Raw genomic sequence first — 10,449 nt, 5'->3', positions numbered from 1 at the left:
AGGTAAGTGATTTGTGAAACGTATAGGTTAATGTTAGTCAGGGCCATTCTTTCGTAGGGATTTTTGGAAGTCAGATTGCGTTGCGCTAAAAATATTGTGTGTCAGTTTAAGCACAGTCTTGTATAAATTTTCAAAGGGGGCGTTTGAGGTTCAAATGGCTCTGAGCACTATGGGACTTAACATCTATGGTCATCAGTCCCCTAGAACTTAGAACTACTTAAACCTAACTAACCTAAGGACATCACACAACACCCAGTCATCACGAGGCAGAGAAAATCCCTGACCCCGCCGGGAATCGAACCCGGGAACCCGAGCGTGGGAAGCGAGAACGCTACCGCACGACCACGAGCTGCAGACAGAAGCAGTCGCGTATGGATCGCGGGAAGAACGACTGCCGGAAAGCCTCCGTGCGCGCTCGAATCTCTCTAATTTTACATTTGTGATCTCCTCGGGAGGTACAAGTAGGGGGAAGCAATATATTCGATACCTTATCCAGAAAAGCACCCTCTCGAAACCTGGCGAGCAAGCTACACCGTGATGCAGAGCGCCTCTATTGCAGAGCCTGCCACTTGAGTTTGCTAAACATCTCCGTAACGCTGTCACTCTTACCTAATAACCCTGTGACGAAACGCGCCGCTCTTCTTTGGATCTTCTCTATCTCCTCCGTCAACCCGACCTGCTACGGATCCCACACTGATGAGCAATACTCAAGTATAGGTCGAACGAGTGTTTTGTAAGCCACCTCCTTTGTTGATGGACTACATTTTCTAAGGACTCTCCCAATGAATCTCAACCCGCCTTACCAACAATTAATTTTATATGATCATTCCACCTCAAAACCTTCCGCACGCATGCTCCCAGATATTTTACAGAAGTAACTGCTACCAGTGTTTGTTACGCTATCATATAATCATACAATAAAGGATCTTTCTTTCTATGTATTCGCAATACATTACATTTGTCTATGTTAAGGGTCAGTTGCCACTCCCTGCACCAAGTGCCTATCCGCTACAGATCTTCCTGGATTTCGTTGCAATTTCCTAATGCTGCAACTTCTTGTATACTACAGCATCATCCGCGAAAAGCCGCATGGAACTTCCGACACTATCTACTAGGTCATTTATATATATTGTTAAAAGCAATTGTCCCATAGCCGGCATTGCGGTTCTAGGCGCTGCAGTCCGGAACCGCGGGACTGCTACGGTCGCAGGTTCGAATCCTGCCTCGGGCATGGATGTGTGTGATGTCCTTAGGTTAGTTAGGTTTAAGTAGTTCTAAGTTCTAGGGGACTGATGACCTAAGATGTTAAGTCCCATAGTGCTCAGAGCCATTTGAACCATTTGAACCAATTGTCCCATAACACTCCCCTGTGGCACGCCAGACGTTACTTTAATGTCTGTATATGTCTCTCCATTGAGAACAACATGCTGTGTTCTTTTGCTAAGAAGTCTTCAATCCAGCCACACAGCTGGTCTGATATTCCGTAGGCTCTTACTTTGTTTATCAGGCGACAGTGCGGAACTGTATCAAACGCCTTCCGGAAGTAAAGGAAAATAACATCTACGTGGGAGCCTGTATCTAATATTTTCTGGGTCTCATGAACAAATAAAGCCAGTTGGATCTCACACGATCGCTGTTTGCGGAATCCATGTTGATTCCTACAGAGTAGATTCTGGGTTTCCAAAAACGACATGATACGCGAGCGAAAAACATGTTCTAAAATTCAGAGATCGACGTCAGAGATATAGGTCTATAGTTTTGCGCATCGCTCGACTACCCTTCTCGAAGACTGGTACTTCCTGTGCTCTTTTCCAATCATTTGGAACCTTCCGTTCCTCTAGAGACTTGCGGTACACGGCTATTAGGTTCGTTCCTTATAAAAATACTGGCACCCGCCACACAGCACGTGCCGATGCACCGTAAAGGAGCTACTTCAGTGTCAAAGTGTATGTTGCCGCACACCAAGATGCAAAGGAGGTGATTCGTTGCCGCTAAGTGAACTCGACCGAAGTTTCATAAAGTAGCTTTAAGCTATCTTTCGAGCTACAAGCACAAATATTGGTGTTGGATATGAGGTCCGGCAGTTATACAAAACACCGTTTTTCTCAGTACACAAACATGTAATTGCCTTCTTTATATTTAAGTTTTCTTCAATGGTCAGTTTGCTGCATAGGAGGAGAACTTCCATATACAGAATGCAATAACAGAAGGAAAACAGGTCTTAAACGAATACACTACACTCTGCAAGGGCACGCTATTTAACACATTAAAGGAACTTTACAAATAAAAACAGCACAAGCAAATAAAGTCTACACACACACACACACACACACACACACACACACACACACACAGAGAGAGAGAGAGAGAGAGAGAGAGACACACACACACACACACACACACACACACACACACACACACACACACACACACGAAAAATAGATACACTAAAATCTTCAAAGACGTACCATTTACACACAAAAGGAATACCAGAATACATAGCTAAGAACCGCACAGAAAACACACACACAGACACAGATAAAATTTAAACAAAACTCAAATTTGGAGCCGAACTCTCTGGTGAACAAATGAACACTGACTGCGCTGAGACACATAACAAACCACAATCACACTATCTTCTGGTGAAGTGAAAAGTGTTTTACTAGGTTATTTGTGGAAAATACTTGTTACAGTTACGTGTGCATCACAACACCTCAGCATGATGCGGAGAATGAAAGTGCTTGTCACATGGTTCAAATGGCTCTCAGCACTATGGGACTTAACATCTGTGGTCATCAGTCCCCTAGAACTTAGAACTACTTAAACCTAACTAACCTAAGGACATCCCACACATCCATGCCCGAGGCAGGATTCGAACCTGCGACCGTAGCAGTCGCGCGGTTCCGGACTGCGCGCCTAGAACCGCTAGACCATCGCGGCCGACGCTTGACACATGAAAACGTAAGTAAAAACGAATATAGGCGCGAAAACATCGCGATAAACTAAATTACATTCTAGAACATAGGTTAACTTCCAGCAAAATCTTTCTCATCAACATCGTTTGATTGCAGATGACAAGCTACCTGCAGTAATTAACACACAAGTGATCCAGAAAATTCATGCACACCAAATGTGAAGATATTTACAATAAGAAACGATCTGTTGTTTGAACTAAAAATGCACATAATTTTATAATCATTTAACAAAAATGTTCACATTACGGAAAAAAACGAAAACCCATTGATGTTGGCACAGTGGTACCGAAACATGTTTGGGTACTGAGAAAAATGGTGTTTTGCATAACTGCGGACCTCACATTCAACAATTTTAACTGCAAACACGGCCAATACAAGGAGCTGCAAATCAAAATGATGGAAAAATAATGGTATTTAAATGAATATGCTTTCTCCGATTCAATAGAGGTTTCAGTGGTTGCCGGAGTCTGGAATAGATTTATAAAATTTCCTTGTTCATTAAATAAAATTCTTGTGTTGCATTCGTGTGTACAGAGCTTTTAATGTGGACCGACATACCATGCTGCGCCGGCGAGCCAGTTTTCTGCCTTCCTCCCCCTCTATTCCGTGCACTTTCCTGCGCTGCACAGCATAGTAACGGTGTATTTAATCTACCTATACTTAACTATTAAGAATTGTATTTATTCTGCAGTTAATTGTTCACTTCTAGAGAATACTATGAGAGTGACGTTCAAACGAATTGTTATCTACAGAAAAATATTTCAAATAAGTTGAGTACGTAATTTATACTTTCCAGTTTTTATCTTCCGCGGTCCACCAGTTGCCGACCGCTCTACTAGAAGGTGTTGTAGGAGGTAAAAACTGCAGGGAGAGACAGAGACTGGAATGCATTCAACAAACAATTGAGGAAGAGTGTTGGTGTTCTTTTATGAGGGCAGCACTGTTCGTAATACGATAAATTCGGCTCTTTCGCTTAACTGAGCGAGGTCGCGGAGTGATCAGCACACTGGATTCGCAGTTGGGACGTCCACGGTTTAAATCTGCCTCCGGCTACTGAGATTTAGATTTTCTGAGAGATTCAGAAATCGCTTACGGGAAATGCTGGGATGATTTCTTTGAAAGAGCACTGTCGATTTCCTTCCCTATCACTTACGAATCCCAGTAAGTGCTATGTCTCCAGTGACCTCTTCATCAACGGGACGTTAAATCCTAATCTTCGTGTTCCATGTTTACGTTTTCTTTGTAGACTTCGCCTTTCACCTTTCAACCATCCTCAGCAAAATGTAAGGGAGTAAGGTCAAGTCAAGAAAGGCCACAATTTCTGCAAGGTTTACGTCATTAGTCACCTGCCGACTGAAAAGAGTTCTGCAGGAAGAAGATAGCCATCTGTGGACCTAAAAGAATCTCTTCCAATAGTGCTGGAAGCTCTTTTTCGTGAAAGTCTAGATAACGATGTCCTGCAAGACGATGCGGTAACAGATCAGGCCCAGTCAATAGGTTCTCTATCACACCTCACCACAGCACTTATTTCTTGACAATGTGCCTGCATATAGGCATGTGGGTGGCTTACTATCGTGGTTAGGTACGCTTTATACAGGTCATATCCTGTGAGATAGCGGGCTACGTTTGTGGGGAGGATTGAAACGCGGTCTGGTAGGAGGATGTAGCCGTTAGACTGGAGTTCCACTGGCATCGACATCGGCGGATTTCGCCGACAACCGACATCGGCCGAAGATGACCGACTTTTAAATCAGTGCGCCAGTACGTACTCAGTCTCAGTGAAACCGATCTCAACACCAGATTGTGGGAAAGTCGGAGAAGAGAACTGAAGTGTTTGAGATGTAGTGCTACAGAATAATGTTGGAAATTAGGTGGACTGATAAGGTACGGAACGTACAGGTTCTGCGCAGAAACGGCGAAGAAAGGAAAATAAATGTAAAACACTGGCAAGAAGAAGGGAGAGGAGCGCAGGACGCCTCTTAAGGCATCAGAATAACCTCTACCGCAGAGGGAGCTGTAGAGGGCAAAAAACTGTAGAGCAAGACAGAGATTCGAATATTTGTACATTGAGCAAATATCTGAGGAACTATGTTGTAAGAGCTACTCTGAGATGAAAAGGTTGGTACAGGAGAGACATAAGGAATGCGTGGCGGGCTGCATCAAACTAGTTAGAAGACAGATAACTCACAAAGAAGAGGAAGAGACAGAGAGAGGGAGGGAGGGAGGGAGGGAGGTGGGGATTGGGGAGAGGGGGAAGGAAGGAGGGACGGAGAGAGTAGTTACCGTATATTTACGATCAGTCCATCTTCCAGTGAATCATGATGTCACTGCGAACCATCTCGAGTATGTAATAGAACGTTTCTCCCTTCATTCTCATATTAGTTTCTTCTTCCAGTAACTGAGGAAAGGGTGTATGGTGCTTGAACGTTCTTCTCCAGACAGACATAGCCCATTCATAAGCATTCGGCGTCGTTTTAATGGCGAGAAACTGATGAAGGAGATGGGATGCAGGCAGAGTAACTAAGTTATCTGCCGATGTTATCGGGCGACCCGAGTTGCCCTTGCACCCGGGACTGATTTGGCGCCCCCTTTTCTTGAGCAGCTGATACTGAGAGCGGAGCGGGAAGTTGCGGCTACAGGGCTCCTTCCTGCAGCCACTTTAAGACGCCGGCCGCTCTCAGTGACTCAGAACGCAGCCGTCCCCACGATGCGGTGCACGCTACCAGCTCGAGCCGTCATCCTGGCAGCCGTCGCGATGTTCATGGCTTCGGCGTCTGAGGAGGAGGGTATGTCCATCGTCCTAATTCTCTCGATACTCATTTTTTTTTCAACGGCAAAATTCGACTCCTCCTCTCTGTGGTCAATGGTGACGTAACGAAATAAAACCTAGTTGCGGAATACCAGCAACGTCGCAGAAAGTGGGATTCCTTAGTGCCTGCTTTCTCGGATCCATTAATCAACTCCGTTCTGCTGTCGAGTGCTGTAGAACCATACGCAACTAGATCGGTGTCCAGAGATACGCGGACATAGAGATCTGGACACAAGATCTATCGACACAACGGGTTCGCAGAGGGATTTGCCTGGTCCGAAGGGATAGATAGCTGTTCCCTCCTCCACCACTCGCCCCGTACTTTGCGCGACTCCACAGCCCTTCAAGAGCTGTGTGAACGTTGTACTTCTGGAAATACAAGTTCCTTTGCTTACTTTGCCTCCGAAGCAAGGGCAGGGCGTGGTGCTGTTTAACACGAAAAAGGCAATTTTTTCAAAGAATAGTCCGCGTTTTGTAGTCCATAAACAAGCAAAAACTATTGTTTGGCCTCGGGATATGTCTGAAATAGCAGTATCTGCATCCATGCATGTCTTCGTACTGCACATCTGAATCAAAACAAAATCATAGTTCCTCGGACTGAATTTTTTGAATAATATTTTAATACAAAATTCATAGGTGGCGTAATTTTATGCAATAATAATTTTTATTACTTCAGAATGCGGTTAATAAATGATTCTCCGGAACATGATTTGATTTGTAAGATTGAAACATCGTTTCAGCTTGTCGAATTAAATCACAGCAGCATTCCATATTGCAACTACGGGAAATTGTTTCCATTTCGAACATTTATACAATAATTGGTGGTCTGCATGTGTGCCAGTCACACAGTCACGAAATATTAAGGAACCTCAACATGAAACTGTAGCAGTATTTAATTATGTAAGGATCAAAATCTAAATCTGCATGTATTTAAGACTTTCATCCCTATTTCTTTGTGTTTATATATTTCTCTACAATAGCACTGAACTTCATGCCATACGAAATAATAATCACAAAACACAAAATATTTTTTCGTTATTTTCTTTAATTAACTAAAAATATTACTACAGGAGAGATACAATTGTTTTGCAGGTCTTCATGACAATTATACTGCTGGCATTTGATGACACAGAACCAAACATCACTCAAACGGTCTTCCTGGAGTCAGAAGCTTCAGTTACTCCCATCCTTTTTCAAACTGCTATTTTCTTTCTAATTAAAGTGCGTTTTTTCTCTATTCTGACGTGTGATCTCAGTAATAATTTTTCTTAAATTGTAAGAAAATCGGATTTTAAAGAGCAAATCGACCAATCGCGTATCCAATTTTCTTTTGTTTCTGACAGTAGTAGTAAATAAAATAGCAACGAACGATTAATGACTCTTCGACATCTTGGCGTCTTGAAATTGCGTTTTCAAAAGGAAATACGGGCTTAATTGTTGGTGGTACGATGGCGACTTCAGTGTACTGTAGAACTGACAATACAGTATTGTTAATAAAAACTGAACGTGTGGAGGCCCTTTAGGTACTGGCAGTGTCGGAAAAGACGCGGACACGACGACTTGAATGTGGAGATTTGCAAACACCGCCGGCTCGAGGAGGCACTCTCTCGTCCTGAGGGATCGGCGCGCGATCGACGAGACGCGACGCTCTCCCTTGCCAACTAGTTAGTCTGTTGAGCTGAGGAGGGGACGAGGGGGGGGGGGGGGGGAGGAAGGGGGTGATGGAGGAGATAATTGGTGGAGAGAGTTAGTTGACTAACCATGTCTTACTTTGATAGTAGTCATGACCATAGTTATGATGAGAAATGTATCAACTGAACAAATGTCGCAGGAACTTAAAAAAAAATTATTTATGTAACACGTGGTTTTATAATTGACATCACTCCTTACAGTAATATATAGTCACATATATAACATACGTAACACAGATACACAGTATTTTAATTTTTGTCTGGAAAATGAAGGTTATTGACCTACAAATAAATTAAATTATTTAAAAAAGTTCCAGTCCGCCAGTTATGACCAAGGTTTGTGAGAGGCCTTCCGTAGTTGACAGGAAAGACCAAGACTGTTAAGCCCCTCCCATTTATACCCGAGCCGGCCGAGGTGGCCGAGCGGTTCTAGGCGCTACAGTCCGGAACCGCGCGACCACTACGGTCGCAGGTTCGAATCCTGCCTCGGGCATGGATGTGTGTGATGTCCTTAGGTTGGTTAGGTTTAAGTAGGTCTAAGTTCTAGGGGACTGATGACCTCAGAAGTTAAGTCCTATAGTGCTCAGAGCCATTTGAACTATTTTGAACTTATACCCGAATGGCAAACCTCTCTGCCCCCTAACTGCTTACTTGGTAACTGGCTGAAAATAACCGAGACACTATGATGGGCTAGATCTAAAATTGCTCGCTCTACTCCTTCGAATGGAGATGCTCTCACTGACTGTTCGTTCTTGAAGGCTACGTAACTAATCAAGTGCTAATATTTAAGATACTTCTCCGTTTACGAATAGAGCCGCAGAATTCAGGAACGGCTGCACGTTCATTATTGATGAAGAGTAATAAGGACGCTCAAATACCTGTGCAACCGACAAGATTGTGAAAAATTTTGCAGTGCCGCATGCAGTGGAAGCTGTTTGTAGGTAGGTGTGCTCACGGAGATTGAAGAGATCTTGATACGTCGTCTCCTCAACATTATATACACAGTTTTGTGTACATCACACTTCCCTTTCAATTGGTGCAGCGTTTGTTGACTATTGATCATTAACAAAATCGAATGAACATAACAGTTTCACAAAATCAGATGAATCCATAATTTAACACACAGGCGTATGCAGTGGAGGGCACTTGCCCCCTACTGCGTTATGGGTAGAGTTTTTTATTCGTCAGAGGAATGTCAAGAATTTAGAGCATTGATTGTCTGCAGATTAAACGTTGCCGAGCGCGATTTTGTTCAGGCTAAATTTTGGTGACTGCTCGGTACGACAGCCATTTCGTCGCTCTTCTGCAAAAAAATAGTGCCTGCAGTCTTTTCTCTGTCACTCTCTTGTGCAGCACTTACGGAGTTGCAGAAAGGGATTGGTTCAGCAAACATGCGAAGATCCCTACATTGCTTCACAATTGCAAAGGAACATCTGACACTTGCTAAGGAAATACTGACACTTGTTAAGGAAGAACTGCCAATTGCTACGGATCAACCGATAATTGCTTCTGTACACCCGACCAATCAAAGCAAAAAGAAATGTAGAGGTTTTGAATAAACAAGACCGCTTCGACTGTTAGAATTCTTTTTTGGAGAACACGACCAGTTACGCAAATTAAATTTGTATCCTCAGATGCTTCACTGTATACATAGGAATAAAAGAACTTATCGAAATTTAACCATGTCAAGAAACGGACAAATAAAAGCGATAAGGTGTGTGTTTTATTACAGCCAAAAGATTAAACGTTCTATTTAACCCGGATGACACTGTTGCCAACATTTATATCCAGATATTTAAAACTTCTTTTCAAGAATGCGAGAGCGTCTATGATAAAATGTATTGGGGCTAAGGCCATTCCCAAGCTAAAAAAAAAAGAACTCAGTAAAATCGTCAAAGTAAGAACGTAATAGCTATTAAAATAATTTACAACAAAAATAATTAAAATACTTAGCAAAAACACCGAGTCTGTAACGTTAAAAGAGAAACAGTTGTCAATAGCGTCACACTTTACCTTCGTTGTTGACGGCCCGGGGAGGAAGCGTTGCTATTACCGTGGCCAACTATCCGCTGTGTGCAGCAGCGCCTACGCGGAAGGCCGCTCATGCTCAGTGTCGCAAACATTAAGTAACCAGATACCCTGACTGAGTCCGTCTGCTTAACAGCCGGCACGGAAGCTCAGCGCGTTCGGTCAGCGGGTTGTCTGCCCTCTGTGATAAAAAACTGAGTCATCGGCTCAACACTGAACTTGAACGGGTGTCATGGGACATCCGCACCGAACAAATGCGACGAACAATATCGAACAAATGAAAGCGGGCCCGGGTTCGATTCCCGGCCGGGTTGGAGATTTTCTCCGCTCGGGGACTGGGTGTTGTGTTGTCCTCATCATCATTTCATCCTCATCAACGCCGTGCAAGTCGCCCAGTGTGGCGTCGAATGAAATAAGACCTGCACTTGGCGCCCGACGATGCCCTACGCTTATTTCCATTTTTACCTTCATTGAAATACTGCGGGCTGGCTGCTCGTTTTAAATTACCAAACTGCAATAATCGGAATAATACACTCCGTTTATGAGTCACATAACTCAGAATTACTAATTTCAAAGGATTCCTGGACACTGTCTAGGGTCCTATATGCCAGCGCTATCCAGTGCTGTGTTCTACATAAAATAAAATTGTTTTTGAAAATGAAAAGCCTTTTACATTAATAAAAAATGATGGTAGGGCTGTAAAACGCTATCCACTTAAATAACACTGAACAACAAATTTGAAGTGAAAGTGTGTAAATTGCATGATTTTGAGTTAGTTATATTTATTTCAATATAAAATGATACAAAATCATCATCTTGATCAATATTTAGCTCTAGTTTTTTTTAAGTAATCTACATTTCTGTGTAAATAACTTACTAACTAAATATTTATTCATGTTCCAAGATTCAGCGTAACAAATTTTAAGTGAATAATTATTTGAATTAT

The 10,449-nt window shown here is 42.9% G+C and overlaps 1 protein-coding gene across 1 annotated transcript in view; it reads left to right on the top strand.

Moving 5' to 3' along the window:
* Positions 1-5,663: 5,663 nt before the first annotated feature.
* LOC126349825 (G-protein coupled receptor Mth2-like) overlaps positions 5,664-10,449 on the top strand; it is a 583,470-nt gene continuing 578,684 nt past the window's right edge. Inside the window, exon 1 of the mRNA XM_050002465.1 lies at positions 5,664-5,761. Within this exon, the coding sequence (XP_049858422.1) occupies positions 5,683-5,761 (79 nt within the window). The 5' untranslated portion in view covers positions 5,664-5,682. The remainder of the gene's footprint in view (positions 5,762-10,449) is intronic.

The sequence above is a fragment of the Schistocerca gregaria genome, chromosome 1, assembly GCF_023897955.1.
Source record: "Schistocerca gregaria isolate iqSchGreg1 chromosome 1, iqSchGreg1.2, whole genome shotgun sequence".
Lineage (NCBI taxonomy): Eukaryota > Metazoa > Arthropoda > Insecta > Orthoptera > Acrididae > Schistocerca > Schistocerca gregaria.
Note: the sequence above shows the minus strand (reverse complement) of the source record. Positions and strands in the feature narration are given on the sequence as shown.